At 54.2% G+C, this 20,784-nt stretch overlaps 1 protein-coding gene across 3 annotated transcripts in view; it reads right to left on the bottom strand.

The window, feature by feature from the left end:
• Positions 1 to 20,784, bottom strand: part of KIF13B (kinesin family member 13B) — a 253,808-nt gene that overhangs the window by 186,766 nt on the left and 46,258 nt on the right. For all 3 annotated transcript variants that reach the window (XM_075341260.1, XM_075341261.1, XM_075341262.1), the window contains exons 3-8: positions 18,363 to 18,375; positions 11,916 to 11,976; positions 11,488 to 11,580; positions 10,295 to 10,475; positions 9,966 to 10,053; positions 9,489 to 9,623 (exon numbers count right to left, since the gene is read on the bottom strand). In XM_075341260.1, coding sequence (XP_075197375.1) covers positions 9,489 to 9,623; positions 9,966 to 10,053; positions 10,295 to 10,475; positions 11,488 to 11,580; positions 11,916 to 11,976; positions 18,363 to 18,375 — 571 coding nt within the window. The remainder of the gene's footprint in view (positions 1 to 9,488; positions 9,624 to 9,965; positions 10,054 to 10,294; positions 10,476 to 11,487; positions 11,581 to 11,915; positions 11,977 to 18,362; positions 18,376 to 20,784) is intronic.

Below are 20,784 nucleotides of genomic sequence, written 5' to 3'. Positions count from 1 at the left end.
AAAAATAAAATAAAAAAAAAAAATTGTCATTTTAATTCTTTTCCGCATTTTAATGCGTTTTCTACCCATGCAATGCATTGGAAAAACGCAGCAAAATGCAGAGATCAAAAACGCAGCCAAACGCGGTAAAAATTCATGCGTTTTTGCCGCGTGTGCGTTTTTAGAGGCCAAAAACGCTGCATCTTTGTTGTCACAAAAAATGGCAAGGTGCACACATAGCCTTATAGGCCATGAGGCGAACCTGCTGCTATTATTTCTCACTAAGTGGCAGGATTGCCTTCTCATTACTGATAGCCTTCAGCTGGTTTCATGACTTTTCATGGCTTTTTGAACCTCTTTTTCTTTGTGTTCAATACTTTATGCCTGTATCGTTTCTCATTATTACACATAATGTATAGACATCTATGGTTTCATTTCTTTGCCTGTGTTGCTTGAATGGGTTGTTAGACTTTCATGTGAATAGCACGATTAGAAATATATCTACTTATAAAATTAGTGATGTATGCAATTATATTCATAATTGTTATTATATCATATAATTGTTATTATATCATATAATTGTTATTATATCATATAATTGTTATTATATCATATAATTGTTATTATATCATATAATTGTTATTATATCATATAATTGTTATTATATCATATAATTGTTATTATATCATATAATTGTTATTATATCATATAATTGTTATTATATCATATAATTGTTATATCATATAATTGGTATATCATATAATTATTATAATTATATATATATATTTTATAATATATATAGCATAATTATTATATTATATATATATTATATACTATATAATAACTATATATCTATATATATATATATTATACACACACATACATATATACATTATACACATATATATATATATATATATATATATATATATATATATATATATATATATATACACACACACACACATTATATATATGTGTGTATGTATATATATGTATGTGTGTGTGTATAATATATATATATTTATAATTATATAGTATATAATATATATATAATATAATAATTATGCTATATATATTATATATACATATAGACACACACATATATACATATATATATATATGTGTGTGTGTATATGTATATATAATATATATAGCATAATTATTATATTATATATATTATATACTATATAATAACTATAAATATATTCATAATCATTATATAATAAAGAAACATGAAAGCGATAAACTAAAAAAAAAAAAAAAAAAAAAAAAAAAAATTGCAAAAATTCTATGTAATGCATTTTTTGACAGATGTCTGTGTAACATAACATCCAGCTTTAAAGTAAAAAAAAAAAAAGGAATTAAAAAAAAATAAAATAAAAATGCCAGACTGTCTGTCATTCATAAACACAGGTTGTGAGACTCAGCGAGGTGCCACTAATTTGGGACTCCCCTTCGTCAGTAATCCCCCACCCCATTAAAGGTCAGAGGCACTGGTCAATGGCAGTAAATCCCACATCTGGCACTGTGCAGCTTTGCAGTGCGGGGTTAATTAGCACTGATTCAGGCTTGGCACAGTAGGCAGCGCCATGAGCTCATGAACACAGATGTTAGAGAGGAATCCCAGAAGCAGCGGAGACCGGGAGCACAATCTGGAGGACACATTCCACGTCCTGCCCTGGAGAAGCCATCAATCAGCCAGATGACAAAGGACGGATAAGTGAGGAGGGAGAGCGCCATCTTGGTCTGGACTGGTCTGGCGGGTGATTCACAGGTCAAGGACAGGGGTCAAGTGGCCAGATGCAACGGAAGCAGAGGACAGTGGATCTGGAGGGTCTGACATTGACCCTACACAGACAATCCTGCATTCAGGGGACAGATTTCCTCTGGTTGCTGTCAGTGACTGTCTTACAGCTGAGGGTTTGTTACATTGCATCCAGTGTAGCTAAATACTGATACAATGTAACAAACAAGCAGAATGCAGGTGCTATGCATCTAATAGTGCACGTTCTGGAGGGGTCCAATGATGGAAATGAAGGGAATTTTGTTTACTTACCGTAAATTCCTTTTCTTCTAGCTCCAATTGGGAGACCCAGACAATTGGGGTGTATAGCTATGCCTCCGGAGGCCGCACAAAGTATTACACTTAAAAGTGTTAAGCCCCTCCCCTTCTGCCTATACACCCCCCGTGCTCACGGGCTCCTCAGTTTTGGTGCAAAAGCAAGAAGGAGGCTAAAAATTATAATTGGTTTAAAGTAAATTCAATCCGAAGGAATATCGGAGAACTGAAACCATTCAACATGAACAACATGTGTACACAAAAAACAGGGGCGGGTGCTGGGTCTCCCAATTGGAGCTAGAAGAAAAGGAATTTACGGTAAGTAAACAAAATTCCCTTCTTTGTCGCTCCATTGGGAGACCCAGACAATTGGGACGTCCAAAAGCAGTCCCTGGGTGGGTAAATAATACCTCAGAATAGAGCCGCAACCGGCTCCTTCCTACAGGTGGGCAACCGCCGCCTGAAGGACTCGCCTACCTAGGCTGGCATCTGCCGAAGCATAGGTATGCACCTGATAGTGTTTCGTGAAAGTGTGCAGGCTCGACCAGGTAGCCGCCTGACACACCTGCTGAGCCGTAGCCTGGTGCCGCAAAGCCCAGGACGCTCCCACGGCCCTGGTAGAATGGGCCTTCAGCCCTGAGGGAACCGGAAACCCGGAGGAACGATAAGCCTCGAGAATTGGTTCCTTGATCCAGCGAGCCAGGGTTGATTTGGAAGCTTATGTCACTTTACGCTGGCCAGCGACAAGGACAAAGAGTGCATCCGAGCGGCGCAGGGGCGCCGTACGAGAAATGTAGATTCTGAGTGCTCTCACCAGATCTAACAAGTGCAAATCCTTTTCACATTGGTGAACTGGATGAGGACAAAAAGAGGGTAAGGAGATATCCTGATTGAGATGAAAGGGGGATACCACCTTAGGGAGAAATTCCGGAACCGGACGCAAAACCACCTTGTCCTGGTGAAACACCAGGAAGGGGGCTTTGCATGACAGCGCTGCTAGCTCAGACACTCTCCGAAGTGATGTGACTGCCACTAGGAAGACCACCTTCTGTGAAAGGCGTGAGAGAGAGACATCCCTCATTGGCTCGAACGGTGGTTTCTGAAGAACCATCAGCACCCTGTTCAGATCCCAGGGTTCTAACGGACGCTTGTAAGGAGGGACGATGTGACAAACCCCCTGCAGGAACGTGCGTACCTGTGGAAGTCTGGCTAGGCGCTTCTGAAAAAAGACAGAGAGCGCAGAGACTTGTCCCTTAAGAGAGCCCAGTGACAAACCCTTTTCTAATCCGGATTGAAGGAAGGACAGAAAAGTGGGCAAGGTAAACGGCCAGGGAGAAACACCCTGAGCAGAGCACCACGACAGGAATATTTTCCACGTCCTGTGGTAGATCTTGGCGGACGTTGGTTTCCTAGCCTGTCTCATGGTGGCAATGACCTCTTGAGATAATCCTGAAGACGCTAGGATCCGGGACTCAATGGCCACACAGTCAGGTTCAGGGCCACAGAATTCAGATGGAAAAACGGCCCTTGAGACAGCAAGTCTGGTCGGTCTGGGAGTGCTCACGGTTGGCCGACCGTGAGATGCCACAGATCCGGGTACCACGACCTCCTCGGCCAGTCTGGAGCGACGAGGATGGCGCGACAGCAGTCGGCCCTGATCTTGCGTAACACTCTGGGCAACAGTGCCAGAGGAGGAAACACATAAGGGAGTTGAAACTGCGACCAATCCTGAACTAAGGCGTCTGCCGCCAGAGCTCTGTGATCTTGAGACCGTGCCATGAACGTCGGGACCTTGTTGTTGTGCCGGGACGCCATTAGGTCGACGTCCGGCATGCCCCAGCGGCAACAGATCTCTTGAAACACGTCCGGGTGAGGGGACCATTCCCCTGCGTCCATGCCCTGGCGACTGAGAAAGTCTGCTTCCCAGTTTTCCACGCCCGGGATGTGAACTGCGGATATGGTGGAGGCTGTGGCTTCCACCCACAGCAGAATCCGCCGAACTTCCTGGAAGGCTTGCCGACTGCGTGTCCCGCCTTGGTGGTTGATGTATGCCACCGCTGTGGAGTTGTCCGACTGAATTCGGATCTGTTTGCCTTCCAGCCACGGCTGGAACGCCTTTAGGGCAAGATACACTGCCCTTATCTCCAGAACATTGATCTGAAGGGAGGACTCTGTCTGAGTCCAAGTTCCCTGAGCCCTGTGGTGGAGAAAGACCGCTCCCCACCCTGACAGGCTCGCGTCCGTCATGACCACAGCCCAGGATGGGGGCAGGAAGGATTTTCCCTTCGACAGAGAAGTGGGAAGAAGCCACCACTGAAGGGAAGCTTTGGCTGCCCGAGAAAGGGAGACGTTCCTGTCGAGGGACGTCGACTTCCTGTCCCATTTGCGGAGAATGTCCCATTGAAGTGGGCGCAGATGAAACTGCGCAAAAGGAACTGCCTCCATTGCTGCCACCATCTTCCCTAGGAAGTGCATGAGGCGCCTCAGGGGGTGTGACTGACCATGAAGGAGAGATTGCACCCCTGTCTGTAGTGAACGCTGTTTGTTCAGCGGAAGCTTCACTATCGCTGAGAGAGTATGAAACTCCATGCCAAGATATGTCAGTGATTGGGCCGGTGTCAGATTTGACTTTGGAAAATTGATGATCCACCCGAAACTCTGGAGAGTTTCCAGAGCAATGTCCAGGCTGTGTTGGCATGCCCCTTGAGAGGGTGCCTTGACAAGTAGATCGTCTAAGTAAGGGATCACTGAGTGTCCCTGAGAGTGTAGGATTGCCACCACTGTTGCCATGACCTTGGTGAAGACCCGTGGGGCTGTTGCCAGGCCAAAAGGTAGTGCCACGAACTGAAGGTGTTCGTCCCCTATGGCGAAGCGCAGGAAGCGCTGATGCTCTGGCGCAATCGGTACGTGGAGATAAGCATCTTTGATGTCTATTGATGCCAGGAAATCTCCTTGGGACATGGAGGCGATGACGGAGCGAAGCGATTCCATCCGGAACCGCCTGGTTTTCACATGCTTGTTGAGCAGCTTTAGGTCCAGAACGGGACGGAAGGATCCGTCCTTTTTTGGCACCACGAACAAGTTGGAGTAAAAACCGTGACCCCGTTGCTGAAGAGGAACCGGGATCACCACTCCTTCCGCCTTCAGAGTGCCCACCGCCTGCATAAGAGCCTCGGCTCTGTCGGGGGGGTGGAGATGTTCTGAAGAAACGAGTCGGAGGACGAGAGTTGAACTCTATCCTGTAACCGTGAGATAGAATGTCTCTCACCCATCGGTCTTTTACTTGTGGCAGCCAGGTGTCGCAAAAGCGGGAGAGCCTGCCACCGACCGAGGATACGGTTTGAGGGGGCCGAAAGTCATGAGGAGGCCGCTTTAGGAGCGGTTCCTCCGGCGGTCTTTTTAGGACGTGACTTAGACCGCCATGCATCGGAGTTCCTCTGATCTTTCTGAGGCCTTTTGGACGAGGAAAATTGAGATCTGCCCGCGGTCCGAAAGGACCGAAACCTCGATTGTACCTTCCGTGGTTGAGGTCTGTTTGGTTTGGACTGGGGTAAGGATGAATCCTTTCCCTTGGATTGTTTAATGATTTCATCCAAATCGCTCACCAAACAAGCGGTCGCCAGCCAATGGCAAACCGGTTAAGAACTTTTTGGAAGCAGAATCTGCCTTCCATTCACGTAGCCACATGGCCCTGCGGAGTACCACCGAGTTGGCGGATGCCACCGCCGTACGGCTCGCAGAGTCCAGGATAGCATTAATGGCGTATGACGCAAATGCCGACGCCTGATTGGTGAAGGACACCACTTGCGGGGCAGATGTACGTGTTACAGCATTAATCTGCGCCTGACAAGCTGAGATAGCTTGGAGTGCCCATACGGCTGCGAATGCTGGAGCAAAAGACGCTCCTATAGCTTCATAGATGGATTTCAACCATAGTTCCATCTGTCTGTCAGTGGCATCTTTGAGTGAAGCCCCGTCTTCCACTGCAACTATGGATCTAGCCGCCAGTCTGGAGATTGGAGGATCCACCTTAGGACACTGAGTCCAGCCCTTGACAACCTCGGGGGGGAAGGGATAACGTGTGTCCTTAAGGCGCTTGGAAAAACGCTTGTCTGGACAGTCTCGGTTTTTCTGGATTGCCTCTCTGAAGTCAGAGTGATCCAGAAACATATTTAATGTACGCTTTGGAAACCTGAAACGGAATTTCTCCTGAGAAGCAGACTCCTCAATTGGGGGAGCTGGGGGAGAAATATCCAACACCTGATTGATGGTCGCTATAAGGTCATTCACTACTGCGTCACCTTCAGGTGTATCTAGGTTGAGAGCGGCTTCAGGATCAGAATCCTGATCTGATACCTCCGCTTCATCCTCCAGAGAGTCCTCCTGCTGAGACCCTGAACAGTGTGATGAAGTGGAGGGAATTTCCCAGCGACCCCGCTTGGGCGGCCGGGGACTGCGGTCCGTGTCAGAAACCTCACCCTGGAACCTGTGGGTTACCCCCGGGGCACATTGCTGTACCAATTGAGGGGGACCTGGGGTCAAGGATTGGACAGTGTCTGGGGCCTGAATCACCGGTCTGGACTGCAATGCTTCCAGTATTTTAGCAGACCATTTATCCATAGTCTCAGACAGTTTGTCAGCAAAGGCTGCAAACTCCGTCCCTGTCACCTGGACAGTGGTAGCAGGTGGATCCACCTGGGCCACCTGCAGCAGAGGCTCCGGCTGAGCAAGTGCCCCAGGGGCCGAGCATTGCACACAATGAGGGTCAGTGGAACCTGCCGGTAGTACAGCTGTACATGAGGTACAGTTTGCAAAGTACGCCTGTGCTTTGGCACCCGTGCTTTTTGCAGATGACATGTTGTCTCCTCTGAGAACCAGGAGGGTATATAGCCAAAAATCAAGCAGAGCGACCGTACAGTGCAATGTATAGCCTATAAGCCTATATATATATATATATATATATATATACACACTTCGGTACTCAGTGGGGCCAGCACCACAGGTGCTGCTTACCGACCGCTCAGAGCGGTTGTGTGGTCACCAGATTCCCTGCCTGGGTCTCCCTGTGTTGTCTCTCCTCTCCAGCGTCTGAATCGCCGACAGGAATAGCTGCCGGCGTTCTGTGGGAAGGAGGAGACTGTGGGCGTGCCCAAGAAAAGTGCGGGAATCCAGTGCCCCACTGTACTGATTGAGGAGGGCGGAGGATACTAATGTATGCTCCAGCCCTCCTCTGACGATCCGTGCAGCGTCCCGCCCTTCCCCTGACTGGCAGGCCTGTGGGCGGGAAAGAACGACACTAGGCCGCAGAAGCCGGGGACTAAAGTTATAAGCGCGGCCGGCAATAAGCGCGGCCGCGCGGTGGTCCCCCGGCACTAACACCTCCAGCAGTGCCGGAAAGTGTCTGGCACTAATGTCCGGCGCACTAACACACCCAGCCGTGCTGGAAAGTGTCTGGCCCAAGCGCTCCATGCCCGGCGCACTAACACACCCAGCAGTGCTGGAAAGTGTCTGGCACAAGCACTCAATGTCCGGCGCACTAACACACCCAGCAGTGCTGTAATGTGTATGGCACCAGCGCTCCATGCGCAGTCCCCACGGGGACACAGAGTATCTCCAAGTAGCAGGGCCTTGTCCCTGACGATACTCGGCTCCTTGTCCAGCAGAATCCCCAGGGGCTGTGGATGGAGCACGGTCCCAGTGCCTGGAGACCGATTAGGATCCCACTTCACCCAGAGCCCTAAAGGGGATGGGGAAGGAAAACAGCATGTGGCTCCTGCCTATGTACCCGCAATGGATACCTCAACCTTAACAACACCGCCGACCAGAGTGGGGTGAGAAGGGAGCATGCTGGGGGCCCTGTTATGGGCCCTCTTTTCTTCCATCCGACATAGTCAGCAGCTGCTGCTGACTAAGCTGTGGAGCTATGCGTGGATGTGTGCCTCCTTCGCACAAAGCAATGAAACTGGGGAGCCCGTGAGCACGGGGGGTGTATAGGCAGAAGGGGAGGGGCTTTACACTTTTAGTGTAATGCTTTGTGTGGCCTCCGGAGGCATAGCTATACAACCCAATTGTCTGGGTCTCCCAATGGAGCGACAAAGAAAAAGAAAAATGCATGATGGGTACAAACTATGCAAGAAAACCCATAAGCTGCAGCGTGTCCTCTGCTGAGTCAGCCACCAGCCCCGAGAGAGCGAGCACCGCAGGAGTTACCGCTGGGGGGAGTTACCGCTGGGGGCAGTCACCGCTGCAGCACAGGAAGTGTCACCCGCAAACAAAAATACATTACTGAGCAATTCTGCAGAAATAAGGTGACAAAAAAGGAGAAAATGTGCCAGACTGCACTGAGGAACTAGCTGCCACAATAGGAGGTTTATGCTCATCTCCTGAAATGCTCTGTGCTGCTGATCCCTGCTCTTTGTGATTATAGCAAGTAAATGAGCAGCAGATCCAGCCTTTATAGGATCATTGACCTAAGTAAACATGGCGACGAACAGCTGACACAGGGCACAGCGGCACGCCGCTCCACGACACTGGGCACAGCGGCACGCCGCTCCACGACACTGGGCACAGCGGCACGCCGCTCCACGACACTGGGCACAGCGGCACGCCGCTCCACGACACTGGGCACAGCAGCACATCGCTCCACGACACTGGGCACAGCAGCACATCGCTCCACGACACTGGGTACAGCCGCACATCGCTCCATGACACTGGGTAAAGCGGCACATCGCTCCATGACACTGAGCACAGCGGCACATAGCTCCATGACACGAGGTACAGCAGCACATCGCTCCATGACACTGGGTACAGCAGCACATCGCTCCATGACACTGGGTACAGCAGCACATCGCTCCATGACACTGGGTACAGCAGCACATCGCTGCATGACACTGGGTACAGCAGCACATCGCTGCATGACACTGGGTACAGCAGCACATCGCTGCATGACACTGGGTACAGCAGCACATCGCTGCATGACACTGGGTACAGCAGCACATCGCTGCATGACACTGGGTACAGCAGCACATCGCTGCATGACACTGGGTACAGCAGCACATCGCTGCATGACACTGGGTACAGCAGCACATCGCTGCATGACACTGGGTACAGCAGCACATCGCTGCATGACACTGGGTACAGCAGCACATCGCTGCATGACACTGGGTACAGCAGCACATCGCTGCATGACACTGGGTACAGCAGCACATCGCTGCATGACACTGGGTACAGCAGCACATCGCTGCATGACACTGGGTACAGCAGCACATCGCTGCATGACACGAGGTACAGCAGCACATCGCTCCATGACACTGGGTACAGCAGCACATCGCTCATTTCCTGAAAAGGTTCCTAACATTTACCGCTTTCCTTAGTTGAAGGATCTTTCTTAGACATTGTCGCCCTTTTCTAGACCCATATCTGCAGGGAGGGAGTGGTAAGGACTTACCGCAGACTGTACATCAGTAATGGTATGCGTGAGGATAATATTGAACACCGCGTGTGACCGGCTGCTCTCCTCGTTCATGTTGGTCGCTGCCACCGTGCGGGACTTGTTCCCTTCTGACATAAGTGACTCAATGTCCTGGAAGAAACATCAGACAACCATCAAGTCTGTAACGTTCCACTGTCACGAGAGGAGTTGTTCATAAAAGGGTGACACTACTAAATTACATGTTAGAGCTTGGGGATCTGTCTATGGTGACTGGCATCCAGCTGAAAAGGACATATGGGAGGGGAATAGCAATGCTCCTCCTACACATCCTTTTCAGTTGAATGCCAAGCACGGAACAGTCATTAGCACCTAAGCATAAATTTTGCTAACTTTTCCACCGTACTTTTGTCATTGGTCCAGACATGCAAAGGTGGCCTCCACCAATAAAAAAAAAAAATGGCGGCTCAGATATGTTATCAATGGCAGAGTTACCTTGTAACTGGTGACCGCCAGCTTAGACAGTCCATCCACATACGGACCAAGGACCTTGTGCTCCCGAACCTTAAGAGACTGTCTGCTCCTATAAGAGACAAGAAAAAATGAAATTTAAAATTGCCCTCCCGTCAGGGGTAGGTATTGGGCCGTCACTTCATTATAAGCCCCTGCAAGTTGGCCCAAGCTTGTGACCGTGTATAAGCCACAAGGGGGGCATAATGCTCTACAGGCCAGATACACAGCCTGCTAGCCACATTCTGCCATAAGTGGCGGTTTTACATAAGGATTCGTACATAAAATTGATAATTTATTAAACATGGTATTACCCTTTGGGGTCGAGCAGATCGCGGACTTTCTCATTGTAAATTTCCATAAAAGAAACCTCCACTTTAAAGCTCAATTCATCGCTCTCAGCTTTCTGAGTTCTCTCGAACAGTGTGCTGCATAGTCTGGGGATCAGGCCGGGCTGGTCTGCTGTGCCCATCATTGTGTACGACTTCCCTGAGCCTGCAAGAGACGAGTCGTTATATTCTTGTACACAGGGGGCAGTATTATAGTAGTTATATTCTTGTACATAGGGGCAGTATTATAGTAGTTATATTCTTGTACATAGGGGTATTATAGTAGTTATATTCTTGTACATAGGGGGCAGTATTATAGTAGTTATATTCTTGTACATAGGGGGCAGTATTATAGTAGTTATATTCTTGTACATAGGAGCAGTATTATAGTAGTTATATTCTTGTACATAGGGGCAGTATTATAGTAGTTATATTCTTGTACATAGAGGGTAGTATTATAGCAGTTATATTCTTGTACACAGGGGGCAGTATTATAGAAGTTATATTCTTGTACATAGGGGGCAGTATTATAGCAGTTATATTCTTGTACATAGGGGGCAGTATTATAGTAGTTATATTCTTGTACATAGGGGTATTATAGTAGTTATATTCTTGTACATAGGGGCAGTATTATAGTAGTTATATTCTTGTACATAGGGGGCAGTATTATAGCAGTTATATTCTTGTACATAGGGGGCAGTATTATAGCAGTTATATTCTTGTACATAGGAGCAGTATTATAGTAGTTATATTCTTGTACATAGGGGTATTATAGTAGTTATATTCTTGTACATAGGGGTATTATAGTAGTTATATTCTTGTACATAGGGGGCAGTATTATAGTAGTTATATTCTTGTACATAGGAGCAGTATTATAGTAGTTATATTCTTGTACATAGGGGGCAGTATTATAGTAGTTATATTCTTGTACATAGGAGCAGTATTATAGTAGTTATATTCTTGTACATAGGGGCAGTATTATAGTAGTTAAATTCTTGTACACAGGAGCAGTATTATAGTAGTTAAATTCTTGTACACAGGAGCAGTATTATAGTAGTTATATTCTTGTACATAGGGGACAGTATTATAGTAGTTATATTCCTGTATATTAGGGCAGTATTATAGTAGTTATATTCCTGTATATTAGGGCAGTATTATTACAGTACAATTGCACTTACCAGTTTGGCCGTAGGCAAAGATACAGGCATTGTACCCCTCAAAGGCATTCTGGAGAATATTCTCACCAAGGCACTGAAAAACAACATCTTGTCCTATGGAGAAAAAAAGTGAAGAAAATAAATTTACACGTATTGGCTTCTTAAATATATACTCCAAGACGGCTGTGGGCAGATACGTTATCTAAAAGAGGGTAGCGCTGTATTTTGACCCAATGGCAAGTGCCCACTTTGCGCCACCCTTCTCCAGTGGATGTGACTGGTATTGCAGCTCAGACCCATTCAAGTGAATTTGGTTTATTAACAGCAGACAGCCTATATATACACACACAAGTGTGTACCTGGTCAAACCCCCCCTCCCCCATCCCCAAAAACGCCCCCACAATATACAGAATCTTTCAGGACAAGTTCCTCCTATGTGGAGCCATCACCTGCAAACTTGTCTGTAACGGACTCATCCATGGACCAGAAGCAGTGATCGTACGCAAACACCTACAGAAGAGAGAAGAGGATTAGTAACAGAAGCAACTGCATACACCGACATCAGTACAGGCGGGCGCCACACAGCACCGAGCCACACTCCTGGGCCAGAAACGGCTCCGCTGCACAGAGCCACACTCCTGGGCCAGAAACGGCTCCGCTGCACAGAGCCACGCTCCGGGGCCAGAAACGGCTCCGCTGCACAGAGCCACGCTCCGGGGCCAGAAACGGCTCCGCTGCACAGAGCCACGCTCCGGGGCCAGAAACGGCTCCGCTGCACAGAGCCACGCTCCGGGGCCAGAAACGGCTCCGCTGCACAGAGCCACACTCCTGAGCCAGAAACTGCCCCGCTGCACAGAGCCACACTTCTGGGCCAGAAACTGCCCCGCTGCACAGAGCCACACTCCTGGGCCAGAAACTGCCCCGCTGCACAGAGCCACACTCCTGAGCCAGAAACTGCTGCGCTGCACAGAGCCACGCTCCTGGGCCAGAAACTGCCCCGCTGCACAGAGCCACGCTCCTGAGCCAGAAACTGCCCCGCTGCACAGAGCCACACTCCTGGGCCAGAAACTGCCCCGCTGCACAGAGCCACGCTCCTGGGCCAGAAACTGCCCCGCTGCACAGAGCCACACTCCTGAGCCAGAAACTGCTGCGCTGCACAGAGCCACACTTCTGGGCCAGAAACTGCCCCGCTGCACAGAGCCACACTCCTGGGCCAGAAACGGCTCCGCTGCACAGAGCCACACTTCTGGGCCAGAAACTGCCCCGCTGCACAGAGCCACACTCCTGGGCCAGAAACGGCTCCGCTGCACAGAGCCACACTCCTGAGCCAGAAACTGCTGCGCTGCACAGAGCCACACTTCTGGGCCAGAAACTGCTGCGCTGCACAGAGCCACACTCCTGGGCCAGAAACTGCCCCGCTGCACAGAGCCACACTCTTGGGCCAGAAACGGCTCCGCTGCACAGAGCCACACTCTTGGGCCAGAAACGGCTCCGCTGCACAGAGCCACACTCCTGGGCCAGAAACGGCTCCGCTGCACAGAGCCACACTCCTGAGCCAGAAATTGCCCCGCTGCACAGAGCCACACTCTTGGGCCAGAAACGGCTCCGCTGCACAGAGCCACACTCCTGGGCCAGAAACTGCCCCGCTGCACAGAGCCACACTCCTGGGCCAGAAACGGCTCCGCTGCACAGAGCCACACTCCTGGGCCAGAAACTGCCCCGCTGCACAGAGCCACACTCCTGGGCCAGAAACGGCTCCGCTGCACAGAGCCACACTCCTGGGCCAGAAACGGCTCCGCTGCACAGAGCCACGCTCCTGGGCCAGAAACGGCTCCGCTGCACAGAGCCACGCTCCTGGGCCAGAAACGGCTCCGCTGCACAGAGCCACGCTCCGGGGCCAGAAACGGCTCCGCTGCACAGAGCCACGCTCCGGGGCCAGAAACGGCTCCGCTGCACAGAGCCACGCTCCGGGGCCAGAAACGGCTCCGCTGCACAGAGCCACGCTCCGGGGCCAGAAACGGCTCCGCTGCACAGAGCCACGCTCCGGGGCCAGAAACGGCTCCGCTGCACAGAGCCACGCTCCTGGGCCAGAAACGGCTCCGCTGCACAGAGCCACACTCCTGAGCCAGAAACTGCTGCGCTGCACAGAGCCACACTTCTGGGCCAGAAACTGCTGCGCTGCACAGAGCCACACTCCTGGGCCAGAAACTGCCCCGCTGCACAGAGCCACACTCTTGGGCCAGAAACGGCTCCGCTGCACAGAGCCACACTCTTGGGCCAGAAACGGCTCCGCTGCACAGAGCCACACTCTTGGGCCAGAAACGGCTCCGCTGCACAGAGCCACACTCCTGGGCCAGAAACGGCTCCGCTGCACAGAGCCACACTCCTGGGCCAGAAACGGCTCCGCTGCACAGAGCCACACTCCTGGGCCAGAAACTGCCCCGCTGCACAGAGCCACACTCCTGGGCCAGAAACGGCTCCGCTGCACAGAGCCACACTCCTGGGCCAGAAACTGCTCCGCTGCACAGAGCCACACTCCTGGGCCAGAAACGGCTCCGCTGCACAGAGCCACACTCCTGGGCCAGAAACGGCTCCGCTGCACAGAGCCACACTCCTGGGCCAGAAACGGCTCCGCTGCACAGAGCCACACTCCTGGGCCAGAAACGGCTCCGCTGCACAGAGCCACACTCCTGGGCCAGAAACGGCTCCGCTGCACAGAGCCACACTCCTGGGCCAGAAACGGCTCCGCTGCACAGAGCCACACTCCTGGGCCAGAAACGGCTCCGCTGCACAGAGCCACGCTCCTGGGCCAGAAACGGCTCCGCTGCACAGAGCCACGCTCCTGGGCCAGAAACGGCTCCGCTGCACAGAGCCACGCTCCGGGGCCAGAAACGGCTCCGCTGCACAGAGCCACGCTCCGGGGCCAGAAACGGCTCCGCTGCACAGAGCCACGCTCCTGGGCCAGAAACGGCTCCGCTGCACAGAGCCACACTCCTGAGCCAGAAACTGCCCCGCTGCACAGAGCCACACTTCTGGGCCAGAAACTGCCCCGCTGCACAGAGCCACACTCCTGGGCCAGAAACTGCCCCGCTGCACAGAGCCACACTCCTGAGCCAGAAACTGCTGCGCTGCACAGAGCCACACTTCTGGGCCAGAAACTGCTGCGCTGCACAGAGCCACACTCCTGGGCCAGAAACTGCCCCGCTGCACAGAGCCACACTCTTGGGCCAGAAACGGCTCCGCTGCACAGAGCCACACTCTTGGGCCAGAAACGGCTCCGCTGCACAGAGCCACACTCCTGAGCCAGAAACTGCTGCGCTGCACAGAGCCACACTCTTGGGCCAGAAACTGCCCCGCTGCACAGAGCCACACTCCTGGGCCAGAAACTGCCCCGCTGCACAGAGCCACACTCCTGAGCCAGAAACTGCTGCGCTGCACAGAGCCACACTTCTGGGCCAGAAACTGCTGCGCTGCACAGAGCCACACTCCTGGGCCAGAAACGGCCCCGCTGCACAGAGCCACACTCTTGGGCCAGAAACGGCTCCGCTGCACAGAGCCACACTCTTGGGCCAGAAACGGCTCCGCTGCACAGAGCCACACTCCTGGGCCAGAAACGGCTCCGCTGCACAGAGCCACACTCCTGGGCCAGAAACTGCCCCGCTGCACAGAGCCACACTCTTGGGCCAGAAACGGCTCCGCTGCACAGAGCCACACTCCTGGGCCAGAAACTGCCCCGCTGCACAGAGCCACACTCCTGGGCCAGAAACGGCTCCGCTGCACAGAGCCACACTCCTGGGCCAGAAACTGCCCCGCTGCACAGAGCCACACTCCTGGGCCAGAAACGGCTCCGCTGCACAGAGCCACACTCCTGGGCCAGAAACGGCTCCGCTGCACAGAGCCACACTCCTGGGCCAGAAACGGCTCCGCTGCACAGAGCCACACTCCTGGGCCAGAAACGGCTCCGCTGCACAGAGCCACACTCCTGGGCCAGAAACGGCTCCGCTGCACAGAGCCACACTCCTGGGCCAGAAACGGCTCCGCTGCACAGAGCCACACTCCTGGGCCAGAAACGGCTCCGCTGCACAGAGCCACACTCCTGGGCCAGAAACGGCTCCGCTGCACAGAGCCACACTCCTGGGCCAGAAACGGCTCCGCTGCACAGAGCCACGCTCCTGGGCCAGAAACGGCTCCGCTGCACAGAGCCACGCTCCGGGGCCAGAAACGGCTCCGCTGCACAGAGCCACGCTCCGGGGCCAGAAACGGCTCCGCTGCACAGAGCCACGCTCCGGGGCCAGAAACGGCTCCGCTGCACAGAGCCACGCTCCTGGGCCAGAAACGGCTCCGCTGCACAGAGCCACACTCCTGAGCCAGAAACTGCCCCGCTGCACAGAGCCACACTTCTGGGCCAGAAACTGCCCCGCTGCACAGAGCCACACTCCTGGGCCAGAAACTGCCCCGCTGCACAGAGCCACACTCCTGAGCCAGAAACTGCTGCGCTGCACAGAGCCACACTTCTGGGCCAGAAACTGCTGCGCTGCACAGAGCCACACTCCTGGGCCAGAAACTGCCCCGCTGCACAGAGCCACACTCTTGGGCCAGAAACGGCTCCGCTGCACAGAGCCACACTCTTGGGCCAGAAACGGCTCCGCTGCACAGAGCCACACTCCTGGGCCAGAAACGGCTCCGCTGCACAGAGCCACACTCCTGGGCCAGAAACTGCCCCGCTGCACAGAGCCACACTCTTGGGCCAGAAACGGCTCCGCTGCACAGAGCCACACTCCTGGGCCAGAAACTGCCCCGCTGCACAGAGCCACACTCCTGGGCCAGAAACGGCTCCGCTGCACAGAGCCACACTCCTGGGCCAGAAACTGCCCCGCTGCACAGAGCCACACTCCTGGGCCAGAAACGGCTCCGCTGCACAGAGCCACACTCCTGGGCCAGAAACTGCTCCGCTGCACAGAGCCACACTCCTGGGCCAGAAACGGCTCCGCTGCACAGAGCCACACTCCTGGGCCAGAAACGGCTCCGCTGCACAGAGCCACACTCCTGGGCCAGAAACGGCTCCGCTGCACAGAGCCACACTCCTGGGCCAGAAACGGCTCCGCTGCACAGAGCCACACTCCTGGGCCAGAAACGGCTCCGCTGCACAGAGCCACACTCCTGGGCCAGAAACGGCTCCGCTGCACAGAGCCACACTCCTGGGCCAGAAACGGCTCCGCTGCACAGAGCCACACTCCTGGGCCAGAAACGGCTCCGCTGCACAGAGCCACACTCCTGGGCCAGAAACGGCTCCGCTGCACAGAGCCACACTCCTGGGCCAGAAACGGCTCCGCTGCACAGAGCCACACTCCTGGGCCAGAAACGGCTTCGCTGCACAGAGCCACACTCCTGAGCCAGAAACGGCTCTGCTGCACTCACTGAGCCAGTCACAAAAAAACCCCAACTTTTTTTGTGCCTGGTGGCTTGGTGAGTACAGTAGTTTTTTTTGTGTCTGATGACTTTATGAGTACAGAATTACTGTACTCACCGAGCCACCAAGTACAAAAAAAAACAAAAAAAAACAAAAACTAGTGGCTCAGGTCATCAGGCACAACAAGGGAGCTCCTGTACTCACTGAGCCACCAGGCACAAAAAACTACTGTGCTTGCTTCTCTAGGCACAAAGAAGAACTAGAATTCTGTACTCACTGAGCCAGGCACAAAAAGAGAACTTCTGTAATGTGCACACATTGCTGGACTACCCATGCCAAATACTAGGTAATCGGGCGCTCCCGTAGAGTCACTGAGCCAGGGAGTAGTAAACATTCCTGCACCAAGTACAATCCCCCCTCTACCCTCACTGCAGAGACCCTTCTACCATGTCTCCGCACACAGGTGACCCCTCTATTCCACCGTCACTTCTGATCTGGCCTCTACTAGAGCAGAAGAGCAAACCAGTGCATGCAACCAGTGGCAGGGGGCGCCGCGCTCCAGGTCTACACATTACACCACTTTCCTTTCTGCTGGAAATGTTTTCATGACCTCACATCCTCCAAATACATCATAAATCAGCGTAAGAGGCCGGTGAGGACCAGAGACTCTGCGAGGGGGGGGGGAATATGAGGGACCCCGGGTGGGTGGGGGGGGGGCTTTGAGGAACCGCGGGGTGAGGGGGGGGGTAACTGTGAGGCACCGCTGGGGGGGGGGGGGTTGTTGGTGGAACTGTGAGGGACCGCCGGGGGGTGGGGGTGGGGGGTGTGGAATGACTGAGGGACCCCACCGGGGTAGGGGGGGGACTGAGAGGGACCGCCAGGGAGGGGATTTGTGTGGAACCGCCAGGGGTGGGGGACCTGTGAGGGACCGCCAGGTGGGGGGGAAACTGGGACTGAGGGATCGCCGGGGGGAAGGGGGCGAGGCTGTGAGGGATCGCGGGGGGGGGGATGGGGAGGGTCGGTGAACGGGACTGTGAAGGACTGCATTTGGGTTGGACTGTGAGGAACCCCCAGGAGGTGGGGGGCCTTTTAGGGACCCCCGGGGGTGAAGGTGGGGGGGGGGGGCGACTGAGGGACCCCCGTGGAAAGGGCGGGAGGAGACATAGTTAGGGACCACCACCAGGCGGTGGGGGACCCGTGAGGGACCGCCGGGGGGACCCGCGACCGGACGACTAAGAGGGACCATGGGGGGGGGGGGTGGGGGGAAGACGGACTGTAGGGAACCCCAGGGGGGATTGTGAGGGACCCCTGGGGGGGGGGGGGGGCCTCAGTGAGTGGAGCTCAATTGACAGGAAGTGTTGGCTTTTGCAGCCAGGCAGCACAATCTGGTGACATGTCCGCAGCCCCGGCTGTAATCCCAGCAGCTCCTCGCCTCCGCTCTGAGGGACGGCAGCTGCTGCGCTCCGCACACACACACTTTACTTACTTTTGGCTGGCTCCTGGGAGATTCATGGAATCCATCGGAAAAAAAGACGACAAGAAACAGAGGAAGCCATTAGTAAATATTCCCAGGCTAATCCCATAGGCATGCAGTGAAATGCAATATACTGTATACACAGCTGACAGGCAAGTAGACCTAGAGCTGCTGGAGAAACTACAGCCCCCGGCATGCTGGGACTTGTAGTGTCACAAAGCAGAAATGGTGAAGACTAGAAATGGAGAACAGTTTCCCATCTCTCACTTCTACACAGCGACATGAGCCTGAGGCTGCACTACTGACCAATACTAATGGCCACTGCCGTCCTCGTCCCCATCCACATCAATGCCATAGACCCATACTTACCACTGCACCAGCCAGCCAATGCGGACATATTGATATGGATGGTGACAAGGAAGCAGTCAGCAGTGCAGCCTCAGGCTTTGGGCCTGTAACAGTCAGTAGCCATGCCCCCGCCTGTACAGAGCCGTGCCCCCGCCTGTACAGACGTCACAGAGCAGTAGCCATGCCCCCGCCTGTACAGAGCAGTGCCCCCGCCTGTACAGACGTCACAGAGCAGTAGCCATGCCCCCGCCTGTACAGAGCAGTGCCCCCGCCAGTACAGACGTCACAGAGCAGTAGCCATGCCCCCGCCTGTACAGACGTCACAGAGCAGTAGCCATGCCCCCGCCTGTACAGACGTCACAGAGCAGTAGCCATGCCCCCGCCTGTACAGACGTCACAGAGCAGTAGCTGTGCCCCCGCCTGTACAGAGCCGTGCCCCCGCCTGTACAGACGTCACAGAGCAGTAGCCATGCCCCCGCCTGTACAGACGTCACAAAGCAGTAGCCATGCCCCCGCCTGTACAGACGTCACAGAGCCGGTCTACTCGCACTGTTGATTAATGCAACACGTGGACTCATAACACCATGGAAGCGCCGAGCAGGAGGCGGTGCCCTCCATACACGTCGTGCCAAGACCCCACCGGGCACGGGCTGCTGCTATTGTGCCTGCACTTCCCACTTAATCATTCGCTCCTTGGTGTGGCAGGTGAGCGAGCACTTCCATTAATTGTTCCGTAATTACAGAGGAAATTAGGCAGCAGACATTCTTCCAAAGGGAAATATGGAAGAGAGATTAACCCTATATGTCCTGCCCAGGCAACGGGGCCACAGAGGTCCTGCCCAGGCAACGGGGCCACAGAGGTCCTGCCCAGGCAACGGGGCCACAGAGGTCCTGCCCAGGCAACGGGGCCACAGAGGTCCTGCCCAGGCAACGGGGCCACAGAGGTCCTGCCCAGGCAACGGGGCCACAGAGATCCTGCCCAGGCAACGGGGCCACAGAGATCCTGCCCAGGCAACGGGGCCACAGAGATCCTGCCCAGGCAACGGGGCCACAGAGATCCTGCCCAGGCAACGGGGCCACAGAGGTCCTGCCCAGGCAACGGGGCCACAGAGGTCCTGCCCAGGCAACGGGGCCACAGAGGTCCTGCCCAGGCAACGGGGCCACAGAGGTCCTGCCCAGGCAACAGGGCCACAGAGGTCCTGCCCAGGCAACAGGGCCACAGAGGTCCTGCCCAGGCAACAGGGCCACAGAGGTCCTGCCCAGGCAACAGGGCCACAGAGGTCCTGCCCAGGCAACAGGGCCACAGAGGTCCTGCCCAGGCAACAGGGCCACAGAGGTCCTGCCCAGGCAACAGGGCCACAGAGGTCCTGCCCAGGCAACAGGGCCACAGAGGTCCTGCCCAGGCAACGGGGCCACAGAGGTCCTGCCCAGGCAACGGGGCCACAGAGGTCCTGCCCAGGCAACGGGGCCACAGAGATCCTGCCCAGGCAACGGGGCCACAGAGATCCTGCCCAGGCAACGGGGCCACAGAGATCCTGCCCAGGCAACGGGGCCACAGAGATCCTGCCCAGGCAACGGGGCCACAGAGATCCTGCCCAGGCAACGGGGCCACAGAGATCCTGCCCAGGCAACGGGGCCACAGAGATCCTGCCCAGGCAACGGGGCCACAGAGATCCTGCCCAGGCAACGGGGCCACAGAGATCCTGCCCAGGCAACGGGGCCAAAGAGATCCTGCTCAGGCAACGGGGCCAAAGAGATCCTGCTCAGGCAACGGGGCCAAAGAGATCCTGCCCAGGCAACGGGGCCAAAGAGATCCTGCTCAGGCAACGGGGCCAAAGAGATCCTGCCCAGGCAACGGGGCCACAGAGGTCCTGCCCAGGCAACGGGGCCACAGAGATCCTGCCCAGGCAACGGGGCCACAGAGATCCTGCCCAGGCAACGGGGCCACAGAGATCCTGCCCAGGCAACGGGGCCACAGAGATCCTGCCCAGGCAACGGGGCCACAGAGATCCTGCCCAGGCAACGGGGCCAAAGAGATCCTGCCCAGGCAACGGGGCCAAGAGATCCTGCTCAGGCAACGGGGCCA

This window comes from Anomaloglossus baeobatrachus, chromosome 3 (genome assembly GCF_048569485.1).
Source record: "Anomaloglossus baeobatrachus isolate aAnoBae1 chromosome 3, aAnoBae1.hap1, whole genome shotgun sequence".
NCBI lineage: Eukaryota > Metazoa > Chordata > Amphibia > Anura > Aromobatidae > Anomaloglossus > Anomaloglossus baeobatrachus.
The sequence above is the reverse complement of the archived record's forward strand: the minus strand, read 5'-3'. Positions and strand labels throughout refer to the sequence as shown.